Genomic DNA, 18,269 nt, shown 5'->3' with positions numbered 1-18,269 from the left:
CTCTCCTTGGTAGACGTACTGGGAAGTTTTACGTAAATGGAGCCTGCACCTGGGTGCCCCTTGGGGAACGCTGGGGTGGGGAGTACCTGGACGACGCTCTCCGTTACTCTTCTGGCCACCGGGCTGCTGCTGGGACCGCCCACCTGCCACGGGACCCCCGGCTCAGAGGCCCAGCACCTGCCCGTAGCCTCTCGCAGTGCCCGCCCCCTCCTAGGCACCCTGGGGCCACTCTGCGTCCCCACCCCAGGCCCTGGGGATTGCTGGCCCAGGCTGCCCTCTGCAGGGCTATTCTTCCCCGGCCCCTCCTCCCTTCCGTTTCCGCGGCTGGAGCTGGGGCTGGGCCGGAGGGCCCGGCAGGCATGGGGGCTACTGCCCGCCCCTTCCCCTCGGCGGCCCGCCCCGGGGCCTGAGCCAACTGAAACCGCGGGAGGAGGAAGCACCGAATCAGGAACTGGCCAGTTGGCCGGGCCTAAGTCAGCCCTCTGCGCCCCCCGGGAGCAGCTGCCCAAGCCGTGAGTGAGTGGTAACGTCTAGCCAAGGCCCAGGAGGCAGGCAGATGGGGGAGGGGGGTGGCCCAGGAGCAGGGGCTGGGGCTCAGCAGGCCGGCAAGAGACTCAGGACCGGGTGGGGCAGGAGGGGCTGCAGGGGCAGGGCCCAGGCTGGGGCTACCTGGGGCACCTGCTGGGGAGACCTTGGCCCTGCCAAGGGCCCAGGGTGCATGCGCCCCTGGAACGGGTGCTGGGTGGAAGCCCGGGGAGGAGATCCCTCCTGGTGGCTCTGTCCCGGGACTGGGGAGCGGACCCCTGTCCCAGGCCTAGGCCCGGCACACGGGAAGCAGTGAGAGTCTGTCCCAAGCCAGGTGGCGTTGGTACCTGTGACTGCCCGTCAGCAGGACAGGCCCCCACCTTCCTTCCTCCCTCCCTCCCTCCCGCCTGCCTGCAACTTCTCTCGGTCCTCAGCCCCCCAGGCCTCCCTGCCCTACTCCTCCGCCTCCAGCAGCTGCCTCCCCCACCCACAGCCTCTCCTTCCTCTGTCCCCAGAACAGCGCCATGGGCTTCTCGTCGGAGCTGTGCAGCCCGCAGGGCCACGGGGCCGTGCAGCAGATGCAGGAGGCCGAGCTGCGGCTGCTGGAGGGCATGCGGAAGTGGATGGCCCAGCGGGTCAAGAGCGACCGGGAGTACGCGGGGCTGCTGCACCACATGTCCCCGCAGGACGGCGGCCAGAGCCGGGCTGGTTCCGACAGCCCCATCAGCCAGGTGGGCTTCAGGGGGCCGCGGGCCTCCTCGCTCCCTTCCCGCCCTCGCCCGCCCGAGGAATTCCTGTGGGTCCCAGGGTTATCTGCGTGCCCCTTCCTTTCCTGAATGCTCCTGGGGGGGGGGGGGGTTAGAGAGGGGGGCGGTCCCAGGCTCCGCAGCCACCCTCCCCTCCCCGCCCTGCAGTCCTGGGCAGAGATCACCAGCCAGACGGAGGGCCTGAGCCGGCTGCTGAGGCAGCACGCGGAAGATCTGAACTCGGGGCCCCTGAGCAAGCTGAGCCTGCTTATCGGGGTGCGCCAGCAGCTGCGCAAGACCTACAGCGAGCAGTGGCAGCAGCTGCAGCAGGAGCTCACCAAGGTGGGTGGGTGTCCTGGGCCCTGTCGCCTGGGCCTTTCGGCCTGTGCTCGGAGCTGAAAGGGCTGGCCTTGCACAAGAGCCGCTGGATTCACAGGGAAGTGGAAGTCCTGACCGCAGGCCTGCGCCCCGCAGCTTCCTTTCCCGCCGGGTGGGCTGCCCTACAGCAGGGCCTGCCCTGTGCGTTTTCTGTCCCTCTGTGCGTCCGGGCAGAGTGCTGGGAGTTCAAGGACGAGGGGTCCCGCCATTGCCTGGGGAGCGCAGGACACCAGCTGGCTCTGGGGCTGAGAGACAGAGAGAGGAATGAGGGCTAGCCTGTCTGGCCTTGTCCCGGGGGGACTCCTCCCAGGGCCCAGGAGACACCACAAGGTGAACACAAAGGTTAAAGACTGGGCCTGTGGCCCTGACCGGTGTGGCTCAGTGGATAGAGCGTTGGCCTGGGGACTGAAGGGTCCCAGGTTCGATTCCGGTCAAGGGCATGTACCTTGGTTGCGGGCACATCCCCAGTAGGAGGTGTGCAGGAGGCAGGTGATGGGTGTTTCTTTCTCATCAGTGTTTCTAACTCTCTATCCTCCCTTCCTCTGTAAAAAATTAATAAAATATATTTTAAAAAAATAAAAAAAGACGGGCTGGGAAGTCAGCCTGCCTGCATTTGAATCCGGCCCAGCTCCTACATCTGTTGATCTCCCAGCGCCTGGCACTGTTGATCGGGGTGTTTCAGTCTTGTCATTCAGCGGTTTTCAACAGGTGTGCTGCGGCCCACTGGTGCGCCACAAGGATTTTTTTTTTTAAATATATTTTTATTGATTTTTCACAGAGAGGAAGGGAGAGGGATAGAGAGCTAGAAACATCGATGAGAGAGAAACATCGACCAGCCGCCTCCTGCACGCCCCCCACCGGGGACGTGCCCGCAACCAAGGTACATGCCCTCGACCGGAATCGAACCCGGGACCCTCCAGTCCTCAGACCGACGCTCTATCCACTGAGCCAAACCGGTTTCGGCCACAAGGATTTTTTAAAAATATATTTTCATCGATTTCAGAGAAGAAGGGAGAGGGGGAGAGAGAGAGAAACGTCAATGATGAGAGAGAATCATGGGTCAGCTGCCTCCTGCACGCCCCCTACTGGGGATCAAGCCCGCAACCCGGGCATGTGCCCTTGACCGGAATCGAACCCGGGACCCTTCTGTCCACAGGCCGACGCTCTATCCACTGAGCCAAACCAGCTAGGGTGCCACAAGAATTTTTAAAACTTGTAATACCTGACTGTTTAGTCAGGGCCACTGACCTCTTTTCCCTAGATTGTCAAGTAAAAAAAATGACAACAGCCAACAAAACAACAGCTCTCCAGCGTGAATGCCCTGTCTTGAACCATAAATAGATAAGTCATATAATGGAGTGCGTCTTGCTGATCATGTCACATAATAAGGTTGTGTCTGACTGGTTAATTCTTGGTACCAGAAATCCTTATATACAAGTATAGACACCTGATTTTTTTTTTTCCTTTTTTTTGGCACCTGATTTTTTTAAAAGTCACTTTGGAGCAAAGGGGTAGGTAATTACTTCTTAAAATCCTCACCCGAGGATATTTTTCCATTCATTTTTAGAGAGAGTAGAAGAGAGAAGGGAAGACAGAGAAATATCAATGTGATTGAAATACATGGATTGGTTGCCTCTGGCACATGCCCCACCCAGGGCCAGGGAGGACCCTATCACGGAGGTATATGCCCTTGACTGAAATCGAACCCGGGACCCTTCAGTCCGCAGGCTGACACTCTATTTATTCACTGAGCCAAACCAGCTAGGGCAGTAATTACTATTTTTATTATTAGTAGTAGTATTTTGTAAGTCAATCAAAATCACCCCTCTTTCTTTTGTCAGACCGGCAAAAATATTTTTTTTTTCGGTGTGCCGCAGAATTTTGGTGATTAGTTTATGTGTGCCACGAGAAGGAAAAGGTTGAAATTGCTGTTCTATTTCAATGTACCGGTCAGGTCCCTGTACCACCCCCTTCTACTAGCGCAAAAGCCAGCCTTGCTGTAGACCCACAGCGGCCCCTGGTGGCCAGTGTCAACCCACTTCTCTCTCTCCCCGAAAGCTTATCTTAAAAACAGGGTTAGCCAGCCCTGGCTGGTTTGGCTCAATGGATAGAGCATCAGCCTGCAGACTGAAGGGTGCCGGGTCCAATTCCAGTCAAGGACACATACCCAGGTTGTGGACCCAATCCCCAGGTTGGTGGGGGGGGCATGCAGGAGGCAGCCAGTCAATGATTCTCTCTCATCATTGATGATTCTATCTCTCTCCCTCTCCCTTCCTCTCTGAAATCAATAAAAATATATTTTAAAAATAATAATAATAAAATAAAGACAGGATGACCTGTGGTTATAGGTACTTCTGGCACACAGCCACACCTACCCATTGATTCTCATTACCTATGGCTACTATCGAGCGACAAAGGCAGAGCTGAGTAATTGCAACAGACTATGTGGCAAATATGCCTAAAATGTTCACTGGCCCTGGTCGGTTTGGCTCAACGGATAGAGCATCAGCCTGCAGACTGAAGGGTCCCGGGTTCGATTCCAGTCAAGGGCTCATGCCCGGGATCGAAGACTTGATCCCCGGTAGGGGGTGTGCAGGAGGCAGCTGATCAAGGATTCTCTCTCATCATTGATGTTTCTATCTCTCTCCCTCTCCCTTCCTCTCTGAAATCAATAAAAATATATTAAAAATAACAAAATAAAATGTTCACCAGCTGGCCCTCAAAGGAAAAGGCTCAGTTACAGATGGGGAAACTGAGGCTCAGAGAGGCCGGGACTGGCCCGACAGCATCCCAGTATCTCGCAGGGGAATTGGGATGAGAACTCTGGTCTCGACCATCTATTTTGCCTGCCACCTTGCAGGACTCCGTGCAAAATGAAAATGTGGGGCCCTGTCCAAGAATTATTATTTTTCCCCCAAGGAAGTCATTTTATTCTCATGAAATATAATAAAACTAAGCTGTGCTATTTTGTTATGGCAGCCTGAGCTAAGTCATTCACCCTGCCAGACTCCTTTATTTATGGTGATTTTTTTTCTTCTTTTTTTATTTTTTTAGCATTTTTAAAAATCTTTATTGTTGCAAGTATTACATATACCCCCCTTTCCTCCCCATTGACCCCTTCCAGCTCACCCCCTGTCCCAGGCCCTCATCACCCTATTGTCTGTGTCCATGGGTTATGCATATATGCTTTCCAGGTCTTGTCAAAGAATTATTATTTTTTTATATTATTATTTTTTTTTAAAATATATTTTATTGATTTTTCACAGAGAGAAAGGGAGAGGGATAGAGAGCTAGAAACATCGATGAGAGAGATACATCGACCAGCTGCCTCCTGCACACCCCCCACCGGGGATGTGCCTGCAACCAATGTACATGCCCTTGACCGGAATCGAACCTGGGACCCTTCAGTCCGCAGACCGACGCTCTATCCACTGAGCCAAACCGGTTTCGGCAATTTTTTTTATATTATTTTTTATTGATTTCTCACAAAGAGGAAGGGAGAGAGATAGAGAGTTAGAAACATAGATGAGAGAGAAACATCGATCAGCTGCCTCCTGCACGCCCCCTACTGGGGATGTGCCCGCAACCAAGGTACATGCCCTTGACTGGAATCGAACCCGGGACCCCTCAGTCCGCAGGCCGACGCTCTAGCCACTGAGCCAAACTGGTTTCGGCTGTCTTGTCAAAGAATTACTGATCATTTCTGGATGGCATCAGCAGAGCACGTTGCTCAGTGTGGAGCTCTGTGTGCCTGCAGCTGGGCCTGCTGCCACCAGATACCCCTCTGGGCCGAGGAGGGGCGGTTGTAACCTACCTGGTCCCCTCCCTGCCTCCCCAGGGGCTGGCCTCAGCCCGGCTCCTCTGCCGTCGCCTCAGCCGCAGAGGGCAGGCCCCCGAGGCCCGTCGGCGCTTCCTGGGGGCTGGCCTTGGACTTGCTGCCTTTGGGAGCTGCTGGCCACACCGCCTCTTCTCTCCCCGCAGACCCACAGCCAGGACATTGAGAAGCTGAAGAGCCAGTACCGAGTCCTGGCGCGGGACAGCGCCCAGGCCCGGCGCAAATACCAGGAGGCCAGCAAAGGTGTGTGGCTTCCCTCGGACCCGTCCACAGGTGCCCGGGGAGCGGGAGCGGGGGGCGCTGCCTGGGCCTCTGTCCTGTCACCCACACCCCCAAATACCAGGAGGCCAGCAAAGGTGTGTGGCTTCCCTCGGACCCACCCACAGGTGCCCGGGGAGCCGGGGGGGGGGGGGAGGAGGGGGCTGCCCGGGCCTCTGTGCTGTCACCCACACCCCCTTCCCCCTAACCTGGCAGACAAGGACCGCGACAAGGCCAAGGACAAGTACGTGCGCAGCCTGTGGAAGCTCTTCGCGCACCACAACCGCTACGTGCTCGGCGTGCGGGCTGCGCAGCTGCACCACCAGCACCACCACCAGCTCCTGCTGCCCGGCCTGCTCCAGTCACTGCAGGACCTGCACCAGGAGATGGCGTGCATCCTGTGAGTCCCGGGCCCCCGCCGCCGTGCCCAGGGGCAGGGCCCAGAGAAGTCCGTCCTGGAACAGTGAGGGTCGTAGAGTCACGTGGGACAGGCCTTGGGCTGAGGGTTGGAGCTGTTCAGTTCATATCTGAATGACATTATCCCAGGGCCCCTTATTCCAGGGCTTGTTATATATATATATATTTTTAAATATATTTTATTGATTTTTTATAGAGAGGAAGGGGGAGAGGGATAGAGAGTTAGAAACATCGATGAGAGAGAAACATAGATCAGCTGCCTCCCGCACACCTCCCACTGGGGATGTGCCTGCAACCAAGGTACATGGCCTTGACCGGAATCGAACCTGGGACCCTTCAGTCCGCAGGCCGACGCTCTATCCACTGAGCAACACGGGCTAGGACTGTAGCTCACTTTTTTAAAAAATATATATTTTATTGATTTTTTACAGAGAGGAAGGGAGAGGGAGAGGGAGAGGGATAGAGAGTTAGAAACATCGATGAGAGAGAAACATCCATCAGCTGCCTCCTGCACACCCCCCACTGGGGATGCGCCCGCAACCAACGTACATGCCCTTGACCGGAATCTAACTCGGGACCCTTCAGTCCGCAGGCCGACACTCTGTCCACTGAGCCACACCGGCTAGGGCTGTAGCTCACTTTTAACCAGCACGTTCATCATGTGTACCGCACACCGTGCACAATCTCACTGGGCCTCATCCCCGCTCCCAGCACCCCCGTTACCCACAGACAGGGAGCGAAGGTCAGGAGGTGGTCAGTAGTTTGCCTTGTGGACTGGTCATCTGGCTGGTAAATGAGGAGGTGGGGGCTCAACCCCACCGCTGACTCCCAACCCAGAGTCGAGCCCCCCGCTTCCCGGCCTTGCCCAGGCCCGAGGCCCGGCTGACCCGGGTCCCGTCGGGGGGGCAGGAAGGAGATCCTGCAGGAGTACCTGGAGATTAGCAGCCTGGTGCAGGAAGAGGTGGTGGCCATTCACCAGGAGATGGCTGCAGCCGCTGCCCGCATCCAGCCCGAGGCCGAGTACCAGGGCTTCCTGCAGCAGCATGGGTAAGCCCCTCCTCGCCCCTGCCCCGCACCGCCCCGGAGCGGCTGGCCCGTTCCCTGACGGGGCCCTGTCCCCCCGCAGGTCCCCCCCGGATGTCCCCCCCTGCATCACCTTTGATGAGTCGCTGCTGGAGGAGGGCGAAGCCCTGGAGCCCGGCGAGCTGCAGCTGAACGAGCTGACGGTGGAGAGCGTGCAGCACGCGTGGGTGGCCGGCACGGGGCGGGCGCTGTCCACACCGCCGGGGCGGCTTGTCTGGCCCTGCAGGGTGCGTCTGGGGGGCGGCTCCAACCCTGCCCTTCCTTCCGGCACAGGCTAACGTCAGTGACCGAGGAGCTGGCTGTGGCCACCCAGAGGGTGCTCGGCCGGCAGGAGGCGGTCACTCAGCTGCAGCGTGAGCTCCGGCATGAGGAGCAGGCCATCCACCCGCGGCAGCGGTGAGTGGTCCCACCTACAGCGGCTCCCCACCACCCTCCCGCTGCTGCTGCAGGCTGAGCCCTCTCCCCGCTCCCCGCCCCCCTGCCTGCTGCAGGGTTTACCTGCTGAGCAAGAGGCAGGTGCTGCAGGCTGAGCCCTCTCCCCCACCCCGCCCCCCCTGCCTGCTGCAGGGTTTACCTGCTGAGGCAAGAGGCAGGTGCTGCAGGCTGAGCCCTCTCTCCCCCCACCCCCCCTGCCTGCTGCAGGGTTTACCTGCTGAGCAAGAGGCAGGTGCTGCAGGCTGAGCCCTCTCTCCCCCCTCCCCCCCCTGCCTGCTGCAGGGTTTACCTGCTGAGCAAGAGGCAGGTGCTGCAGGCTGAGCCCTCTCCCCCCTCCCCGCCTGCCTGCTGCAGGGTTTACCTGCTGAGCAAGAGGCAGGTGCTGCAGGCTGAGCCCCCTCTCCCCCTGGCCCCCCTGCCTGCTGCAGGGTTTACCTGCTGAGCAAGAGGCAGGTGCTGCAGGCTGAGCCCTCTCCCCCCTCCCCGCCTGCCTGCTGCAGGGTTTACCTGCTGAGCAAGAGGCAGGTGCTGCAGGCTGAGCCCTCTCCCCCCTGCCCCCCCCTGCCTGCTGCAGGGTTTACCTGCTGAGCAAGAGCCAGGTGCTGCAGGCTGAGCCCTCTCCCCCCGCCCCTCCCCCCTGCCTGCTGCAGGGTTTACCTGCTGAGCAAGAGGCAGGTGCTGCAGGCTGAGCCCTCTCCCCGCTCCCCGCCTGCCTGCTGCAGGGTTTACCTGCTGAGCAAGAGGCAGGTGCTGCAGGCTGAGCCCTCTCTCCCCCCCCTCCCCGCCTGCCTGCTGCAGGGTTTACCTGCTGAGCAAGAGGCAGGTGCTGCAGGCTGAGCCCCCCCCCCCCCCCCGCCTGCTGCAGGGTTTACCTGCTGAGCAAGAGGCAGGTGCTGCAGGCTGAGCCCCCTCTCCCCCCGCCCCCCTGCCTGCTGCAGGGTTTACCTGCTGAGCAAGAGGCAGGTGCTGCAGGCTGAGCCCTCTCCCCCCTGCCCCCCCCCTGCCTGCTGCAGGGTTTACCTGCTGAGCAAGAGCCAGGTGCTGCAGGCTGAGCCCTCTCTCCCCCCCTCCCCCCTGCCTGCTGCAGGGTTTACCTGCTGAGCAAGAGGCAGGTGCTGCCTGCCTGCTGCAGGGTTTACCTGCTGAGCAAGAGGCAGGTGCTGCAGGCTGAGCCTTCTCCCCCCGCCCCCCTGCCTGCTGCAGGGTTTACCTGCTGAGCAAGAGGCAGGTGCTGCAGGAGGAGCTGCAGGCGCTGCAGGTGGCGCTGTGCGGCCAGGCCAAGCTGCAGGCCCAGCAGGAGCTGCTGCAGGCCAAGCTGGAGCGCCTGGGCCCCGGCGAGCCCCCGCCCGTGCCCCTGCTGCAGGATGACCGCCACTCCACGTCGTCCTCGGTGAGCGCCCCCCCCCCACACCCCCACCCACGGGGCCACCCCGCCGGCCTGCCCAGGCCGAGCTCCTCATTCTCGCCCTCCCCCTCCCCAAGCCTGGCCACCCGCTGACGTCTGTCCCTGGCCTCAGGAGCCGGAGCGGGAAGGCGGAAGGACGCCCACCCTGGAGATCCTGAAGAGCCACATCTCAGGAATCTTTCGCCCCAAGTTCTCGGTGAGTGAGGGAGGCCTGGCCGGCCCGCGCCTCTGCCCGCCCCTCCTCCAAGGGGGTGGGCCGGCCAGGATCTCAGAGATGCCCCCCTCAGCCCCTCCCACATGGTCACTGGGTGGCCCACGTAGAGAGAAGGCTCTGTCCAGGCTACTTTTTTTTTAAATATACTTTTATTGATTTCAGAGAGGAAGGGAAGGGGAGAGAGACAGAGAGAGAGAGAGAATGATGAGAATCATCGATCGGCTACCTCCTGCACACCCCTCCCTTCTGCCGCCACTGGCTGGGGGCACCTGCAGCCTTGGTTACCTCACAGCTCTTCCAGAATGTTCTGGGAGGCGGGGGGGGGGGGGGGGGCGGGGGGAGGCTGTGGCCTGGTAGAAAAGGCAAAAGCATGCATGGTATGGGGTCAGCCAGCTCTGCCTGGAGCGAGCCGAGCTAGCGGGCGCCGTCCTCAGCAGCCTCCCCTGGGGCGTGTGGACGGCTCTGCCCGCTCCTAGGCTGGTCTGGGAAGACGGAGGGGCATGAGAGACAGGCGCCCTGCTGACCCCCAGCTGGCCTCGCGGTCACCCCCCCCCTCGCTCCTCCCCTGCCCCTCCCCAGCTCCCCCCGCCGCTGCAGCTCGTCCCCGAGGTGCAGAAGCCCCTGCACGAGCAGCTGTGGTACCACGGGGCCATCCCGCGGGCCGAGGTGACCGAGCTGCTGACGCAGTCCGGGGACTTCCTGGTGCGGGAGAGCCAGGGCAAGCAGGACTACGTGCTGTCGGTGCTGTGGGAGGGCCAGCCCCGGCACTTCATCATCCAGTCTGCCGACGTGAGTGCGCCCGGGGGGGGGGGGGGGGGTGCCTCCCTGGCAGAGCGGCCCGGGCCACAGAGACCCCCCAGTTCCTGCCGCCAGACAGGCTTAACCCTACCAGACCTGAGGCCCTGAACCTAACTGTCCCCTGGACCTGGGCTCCTGAGCATTAAAGAGAAAAAAATCAACATGATATAGAAAAATGTTAGTTACAGGCAAACAAGTGGTTAGAATACGATGGAACTGGGAGACGTTGTAGAAAACAGGTCTGCCTTTCATCTAGCGCCAATATTCCGCCTCAGAGTCTGAATCAACCCAAGTATCGCTCACCTGTTGGACTGTGATCAGCCCAGACCTACTTCGCTTTCCTGTTGCAGTGCCTGGTTCATCAGCCGCTCGTTTCATTGGGAATTTTCAGAATTATTTTATGTCAAACCACACAAAGTCAATTCAAGCACATGGGGGCAGACATCTGCAATGGCTAACCATGAGGTTTGACCGCGATTGGTTGGTTATTTTTAGTTTGTGACGCATTTTTTTCACGTACTAGGCAAAGTACCGAAAATGAGGTACAGCGGTATAGCGGCAGATTTGGAAATTACCGAAAAATCAGTACAGCGGTCTGGTAGGGTTAAGCCTTCAGTGCGGGTTCTCCCCGAAGGAGGGGAGCAGGCATATTGGGCGCCATAAGGTTATGCCTTCCTTCCTGCCTTCCTTCCTTCCTTCCTTCCTTCCTTCCTTCCTTCCTTCCTCCCTTCTTCCCTCCCTCCCTCCCTCCCTTCCTTTTCTTTTCTTTTCTTTTCTTTTCTTTTTTTTTTTTAACATGTTTTCATTGATTTCACCGAAGAAGGGAGAGGGAGAGAGAGATAGAAACATCCATGATGAGAGTCATGGATCAGCTGCCTCCTGCACGCCCCACACTGGGGATCGAGCCCACAACCCGGGCATGTGCCCTGACCGGGAATCGAACCGTGGCCTCCTGGTTCATAGGTTGACGCTCAACCACTGAGCCACACCGGCCGGGCAGGTTATGCCTTCCTGCAGTGTCTCTGCCTCTCCTCCTGGGCAGACCCTGCTGCTCCCCCCGCCGCCCCCCCCCCCCCAGGGCTCAGGTCCCCTCAGCAGTGGAGGCTGCTGACCCCAGGACCCCCTGCCCCACAGAACCTGTACCGACTGGAAGGCGATGGCTTTCCCAGCATTCCCTTGCTCATCGACCACCTGCTGCGCTCCCAGCAGCCCCTCACCAAGAAGAGCGGTGTTGTGCTGAGCAGGGCTGTGCCCAAGGTAGGCCTGCGCCCCGGCCGCCCACCCCGCCCGCCGCAGGCCTGGGGGAGCCGGGTTCAGGCCCAGCGATCAGGGCAGGAGGCCCTTTCAGGTCCCCGTCTCTGGTCTCCATACGGGGGCGGCCGCCTGCTGGATTCGGAAGGTCAAGTCCTCTCCCCTCCACAGACCGGCGCTCTCCCCGGTCCCCGAAGTTGTCCGAGTGGGACCCTGATAGGCTCCAACCCCCAGTTTACAGACTAACAAACCGAGGCGCCCAGACAGACAGACGGAGCCTTGGTGGGAGATGCTCAGTCTTCCCTTCACTAGCTTCTGACCACCCCCTTCCCCAGGACAAGTGGGCGCTGAACCACGAGGACCTGGTGCTGGGCGAGCAGATCGGGCGGGTGAGTTGCGTGCCCTGCGGCCTCCTGGATGCCTGCGTTGTCCCACTTCCTTCCAGCCCCCGTCCCCCCCCACCCCCGTGAGTCACCCTGAGGCCCCCTTCCCAGAGCTCCTCTGCCTCCATGCCTCTCTGACCCCCAATGCGTACCCTGCTCCCCTCCCAGCCACCACCACGCACCATTCTGCAGGAAACGAGGAAAGTCCCTGCGGCTGGCACCCCCCCATACCCGGCCCTACCCCCCCACCCCACCTCACAGGCCCTACCCCCCCCCACCCCACCTCACGGGCCCTGCCTCCCCACCCCGCCTCCCCAGGGAGCTCTGGTGTGCAGTGAGACACACCGTGTTCCTGGGAGCTATCAAATCCCTGCTTCAGAAAAAAGACAGTTTCCTAAAGATCACAAAGCTTTTCCAACCCAAGGGAAAGTGGCTCTTGCTATTTTTGTTGTGTGTTTTTTTTTTTTAAATATATTTTTATTTATTTCAGAGAGGAAGGGAGAGGGAGAGAGAGAGAGAAACATTGATGAGGAGAGAGAATCATGGATCGGCTGCCTCCTGCACGCCCCCCATTGGGGATGGAGCCCGCACCCTGGGCATGAGCCCTGACCGGGAATCAAACCGTGACCTCCTGGTTCCTAGGTCGACGCCCAACCACTGAGCCACACCGGCTGGGCGGAAAGTGGCTTTTGGATGGTCCATGTCACTTCTCTTTAGTGAACGTGTCCGAAGTGACATTCTCGGCCTGTCCCCTGTGTATTCCCTCGGCCCCCCAACCGGGGGTTAACTAGAGAGCCGGGATGGGGCGCTGAGCGAAGGGCGGGTGGGGACCGGAAGGGCTGTCCCCGGAGACACGGGGACTGGGGTCCAGAGAGGACGGGCAGGAACCCAGCACCGTTGCAGGGGAACTTTGGCGAAGTGTTCAGCGGGCGCCTGCGAGTGGACAACACGCTGGTGGCGGTGAAATCCTGTCGGGAGACGCTGCCGCCCGACCTCAAGGCCAAGTTTCTGCAGGAAGCCAGGTAGGGGATGGCCTAGTGGTCCCCGCAGTGGCCCACGGTGACAGAGAGCGCTTGACTTCCATGGTGTCACGTCATCCTCACGGACCCCCACCAGGGCAGAGGGGTTGAGGCTCAGTGACCCCCCCCGCCCCGAGGTCACGCGTCCAGGCCTCCTGACCTCATAGGCCACGCTCGCTCTTCTCCCTTTCCCGTCCTCCCTCGGGCTCCCTGGGGTTCCCTGGGGTTCCCTGGGGTTCCCTGGGGTCCCTGGGGCTTGGGCAGGATGTATAAGCCCCCCACGGTGGGAGCCTAAGCCGCAGTGCCCGCCAGGATCCTGAAGCAGTACAGCCACCCCAACATCGTGCGTCTCATCGGCGTCTGTACCCAGAAACAGCCCATCTACATCGTCATGGAGCTGGTGCAGGGTGAGCGCAGGGCCAGCTCTCCAGGGGTGGGGACCCCAGCCCCCTGGGTCTGGAGGGGGGGGCGGGGGGGTCCCTGCAGGAGGCTCAGCAAGGCTTCCCCCATCCACCCCCAGGGGGCGACTTCTTGACCTTCCTTCGGACGGAGGGAGCCCGGCTGCGGATGAAGACGCTGCTGCAGATGGTGGGGGACGCAGCAGCGGGCATGGAGTACCTGGAGAGCAAGGGCTGCATCCACCGGTGAGCGAGCGGGGAGCGCCCTCCCGCAGCCCAGCCTCCCCCGGAGCCCCCCCTCGTAACTCCCCGAGGTTCCGGCTGTGCTGTCACCCAGCACCCCTCATTCACCAGCAGGTCCGACTCCCGCGCTGGGGTTCGCCTCTCCCATGGACCATGAGTCCCAGGGCAGAGAGCAGTCTTTTATTTATTATTATTTTTTTTTTAATTTCAGAGAGGAAGGGAAAGGGACAGAGAGAGAGAGAAATATCAATGATGAGAGAGAATCCTCGCTCGCTGCCTCCTGCACGCCCCCCACTGGGCAGTTGACTGGAATCGAACCTGGGACCCTGCAGTCTGCAGGCCGACGCTCTATCCACTGAGCCACACCGGCCAGGGCAGAGAGCAGCCTTTGTTCATGGGTGTGTTCTGGGGGGGCCCAGGTCAGGCAGGCGACAGGTGGCTGAGGGAGCTCCTTTCCCGCTTCACCCAGGGACCTGGCCGCCCGGAACTGCCTGGTCACGGAGAAGAACGTGCTGAAGATCAGTGACTTCGGGATGTCCCGGGAGGAAGAGGACGGCATCTACGCCGCCTCGGGGGGCCTCAGGCAAGTCCCCGTGAAGTGGACGGCACCGGAGGCTCTTAACTACGGTAAGCGGATGGCATTCAGGCCTCCGGTGGCCCCCCCCCCCCCGGGCGCCCCTGCCTCTGACGGATGGACGGGGGCGGCCCTCTCACGCCCCCCCCCCCCCCCTTGCAGGCCGCTACTCCTCCGAGAGCGATGTGTGGAGCTTCGGCATCTTGCTCTGGGAGACCTTCAGCCTGGGGGCCTCTCCCTACCCCAACCTCAGCAATCAGCAGACTCGCGAGTTCATAGAAAAGGGTAAGGCAACCCGCTGCGTGGCAGCAGCCTCACAGGCAAGTTTTTGGGTTGGTTGTATTTTTTTTTTTTTTTTTAAGATTTTTGTATTGATTTTTAGAGAGAGAAGAAGGGAGAGGGAGAGAGAGAGAAACGTCAATGATGAGAGAGAATCATGGATCAGCTGCCTCCTGCACGCCTCCTACTGGAGATGGAGCCCGCAACCCAGGCATGTGCCCTGACCAGGAATCAAACGGTGACCTCCTGGTTCATAGGTCGATGCTCAACCACTGAGCCACACCGGCCGGGCCCAAGCTTTTGTCCCTATGCTGCAGGGGGACTCTCCCGGGTCCCCTCCCCTTCCGTCTCACTGGGGCGGAATAAGATCGGTCAGTCCTGTAGCTGCCACTGAGCAGGCCCAGCAGGTGAGGCGGGATGACTCTGTCCCTTTTACAGAAGGAAAAACTGAGGTCATACAACCAGCGCACAGTGGGGCTGCGATGAGGACCGCTGTGTCCTTGGGGCTGTTGGTGAGAAAGAGAGGCCCCTCAAGAGCAGGGCGGTCTCCTCCGTTCCCATTGCTCACGGGGTTGCCCCCAGGGGCTGCGAGGGGGACCTCAGACCCCCCTCCTCACGCCCGGGGTGCTGTGCTCGTCCTCACAGGGGGCCGCTTGCCCTGCCCCGAGCTGTGCCCCGACGCTGTGTTCAGACTCATGGAGCAGTGCTGGGCCTACGAGCCCGGCCAGCGGCCCAGCTTCAGCACCATCTACCAGGAGCTGCAGAGCATCCGAAAGCGGCATCGGTGAGGCCGGGCCCGCGATGTTGTGCCTCCTCCCCAGCTGCAGCTCCCAGCCTGGGGGCTCTCCAGCGTTCTGGACTCCAGCCACCCCGCGCGCGGCCCCCTGTCCGCTGTGCATCCGCGCTCCTGCCGGGGTCCCTCCTCTTCCAAGCAGAAATAATAAACCACTTGTGCCCGTCTAGTGCTCTTGGCATGTGCGCTCCCCCGGAGGGCAGGTCGGAGGAGGAGCCGAGGAAGGAGGACGGGCCGCGTCCACGGGGCAGAACCCACGTGGTTCGAGGGGCCTGTGCGGATGTCAGAGGGACGTCCAAGTCTGGAAACCCAGACGCAAGTAAAGGCTGGCACTTGAGGCCTGAACGTCAGGAGCTTATCGGTGTGAGAGAGCAGCTGACACTACGGATGTGTGCATCAGTCCCATGAGATGCGGGAGAGAGGAGCGGGTCGGGGGGCTGTTAGAGCTTCCCTCGGAAAAGAAATCGCTTCTCAGAGAGTTTCTCTCTCACACACACGAGCTTACCGAGCTGTGCGGTAGCCGAGCTTTCCCCTCCTCCCGTTAGTCCCCCTGAAATCCACAAAATGATCTGAAACTGAACCAGCAGCACCAGTGAAGGCCCAGCAGAGAAGTATGGACACACTGAAAAGCATAAACAGGAAAGATGTAAAGAAGAATTAAGCAGCCCTGACCGGTTTGGCTCAGTGGATACAGCATTGGCCTGCGGACTCAAGGGTCCCAGGTTCGATTCCGGTCAAGGGCATGTGCCTTGGTTGCGGGCACATCCCCAGTGGGGGGTGTGCAGGAGGCAGCTGATGGATGTTTCTCTCTCATCGATGTTTCTAACTCTAGCCCTCTCCCTTTCTGTAAAAAAATCAATAAAATATTTATTTTTTTTTAAAGAAGAAGAACTAAGCAGAACTTTGAGGCCAAATGGCCATCCCCCAAGACAGTTTAGGAAATAGTTGACATCTCTTTTCAAAGACATGAAAGGCCTAGAGCTTCTTTAAACAAGAGGAAACAAGTTCGAGTGTGACTAAATGGAAGTATTAAGAAGTCAAATCCTATCTTCATTGGGAGTGGGAGAAAGCAGAACTGAAGAACTTCTGCTTCTGGGTCGGATGTGGTAGGTCTGTGCAGGCCACCACGCTCATTGCAACAAGGAGGAGGAGACAAGAAGACAATCACCATTTTTTAAAAAATATATATTTTATTGATTTTTTTACAGAGAGGAAGGGAGAGGGAGAGAGAGCTAGAAACATTGATGAGAGAGAAACATCCATCAGCTGCCTCCTGCACACCCCCCACTGGGGAAGTGCCCGCAACCAAGGTACGTACCCTTGACCGGAATCGAACCTGGGACCCTTGAGTCCGCAGGCCGACGCTCTATCCACTGAGCCACACCGGTTTCGGCAACAATCACCATTTTTTAAAGAGAATGGAGAGTGTTAGGAGAAATAAGACCCAGATGAGCTAAAACGTCAAGGAGGAAAGGGCCCGCCCAGGTGAACGCTTGATGGGTGGTTACTTACGTCCCTGAGACATTCGATGACCAAAATTGCCCCCGACAGAGAGACTGTCCTGAGGGAAGGAGCAGCGAGCCGTTTCTGTGCTATGGATTGGGCCCCAGAGGAGCCTAAAATGCAAAGCCAGTGTTTCCCACGGAACATGTGCTGGGTTCGGGCCATTGGAAAGGGGCTGGGCTGGGAAGACAAGTCCCACAGCCCTGCAGGATTGAGAGGGGGGAAACCTGAAACAACTCCCCCTGAAGAGATTGGCCAGATCTTGAACCTGTGGATTGGGAGGCTAAAGAGCTAGAATCTCTGAAGAGCAGATTTTTGAAAGCTGAGAGAGATGGAAACTGGCCAGGCTTTCAACCCCAAATCCAAGAGGGCCACTCCTAAGGGGCAGGGACAATCCAGGGGAGGACATCAGTGATGAGAATGAATCATTGATTACAAACTCATTGGATGGGTTTCATAAAAAATAAAGGAAAAAGTCACACTTCTAGAGATTGAAGACAGATGCAGTGAACCTGAAGATAGATTAATAGAAGGTATCTAAATTGAAGTAGAGAGAGAGAGAACAAGAATTGGGGGGGGGGGGGGGTGGAAGCAGCCTAAGGCACAGATGGGACTTCATTATATGAGCGATTGGAGTTCCAGAAGGAGAGAGACTCACAGATTTATAACTCTGCCCCAACCTAGCTCAGTACTGACTACTGTCTGCAACAGGAACAAGAAAACTATCTCGAGGTGACTAGATCCTCTGGGTTGGGAGGTAGGGGTGGGGAAGAAGAAAGGAATAACATAGGCTGAAGTCCCTAACCTTCTTTTTCTTCTTTTAAAAAAATATTTTAAATTGATTTCAGAGAGGAAGGGAGAGGGAGAGAGAGATTGAAACATCAATGATGAGAATGAATCATTGATCAGCTGCCTTCTGCACGCCCCGTATTGGGGATCGAGCCCACAATCCGGGCTTTTGCCCTTGACCAGAATGGAACCTGGGACCCTTAAGTCTGCAAGCCGATGCTCTATCCACTGAGCCAAACCAGCTAGGGCATATCAGTCCTTATTTCTGCCCAGGTAACCTCACTGCTGCCAATCTGTCCTAAGGCAATAATTCAAAAAGGAGACAAAGGTGGAATTCATGGAGATGTTCATTGCAGTAGGATTTATTCTGCTTCAAAATTACAAAACTCTCCCCAGCCGGTGTGGCTCCGTGGTTGGGCATTGACCTATGAACCAGAAGGTCACGGTTAGATTCCAGGTCGGGGCTGGATCCCTAGTTGGGGGGGGGGGGGGGGGCGTGCCAGGAGGCAACCGACCCATGATTTTCTCTCATCACTGATGTTTCTTTTTTAAAAAAAAATATTTTTATTGATTTTTTACAGAGAGGAAGAGAGAGGGACAGAGAGTTAGAAACACTGATGAGTGAGAAACATCTATCAGCTGCCTCCTACACCCCCCCCACTGGGGATGTGCCCGCAACCAAGGCACATGCCCTTGACCGGAATCAAACCTGGGACCCTTCAGTCTGCAGGCCGACGCTCTATCCACTGAGCCACACCGGTTCCAGCTCATCACTGATGTTTCTACTCTCTCTCCCTCTTCCTTCCTCAATGAAATCAATTAAAAAATAATAATTTTAGCCGAAACCGGTTTGGCTCAGTGGATAGAGCATCGACCTGCGGACTGAAGGGTCCCAGGTTCGATTCCGGTCAAGGGCATGTACCTTGGTTGCAGGCACATCCCC

General features: G+C 58.6%; 1 protein-coding gene across 2 annotated transcripts; it reads left to right on the top strand.

Moving 5' to 3' along the window:
- The first annotated feature begins 408 nt into the window (after positions 1-408).
- On the top strand, positions 409-15,215 carry FES (FES proto-oncogene, tyrosine kinase). 2 transcript variants are annotated; one of them, XM_079764070.1, is made up of 19 exons: positions 409-512; positions 1,041-1,256; positions 1,440-1,613; positions 5,631-5,727; positions 5,959-6,142; positions 7,069-7,206; positions 7,286-7,405; positions 7,516-7,638; positions 8,881-9,067; positions 9,195-9,278; positions 9,876-10,085; positions 11,229-11,351; positions 11,681-11,734; positions 12,632-12,750; positions 13,060-13,154; positions 13,268-13,391; positions 13,858-14,015; positions 14,125-14,247; positions 14,887-15,215. In XM_079764070.1, the coding sequence occupies exons 2-19, from the start codon at positions 1,050-1,052 to the stop codon at positions 15,027-15,029; spliced, it is 2,463 nt and encodes an 820-aa protein (XP_079620196.1). In that variant the 5' UTR covers positions 409-512; positions 1,041-1,049; the 3' UTR covers positions 15,030-15,215. The 2 variants fall into 2 exon arrangements, with proteins under 2 accessions (XP_079620196.1, XP_079620197.1); XM_079764071.1 differs by having other exon boundaries at positions 410-516.
- Positions 15,216-18,269: the final 3,054 nt, after the last annotated feature.

Source organism: Cnephaeus nilssonii (genome assembly GCF_951640355.1).
Source record: "Cnephaeus nilssonii genome assembly, chromosome: 24".
NCBI lineage: Eukaryota > Metazoa > Chordata > Mammalia > Chiroptera > Vespertilionidae > Cnephaeus > Cnephaeus nilssonii.
This window is presented reverse-complemented; position numbering and strand designations above follow the sequence as displayed.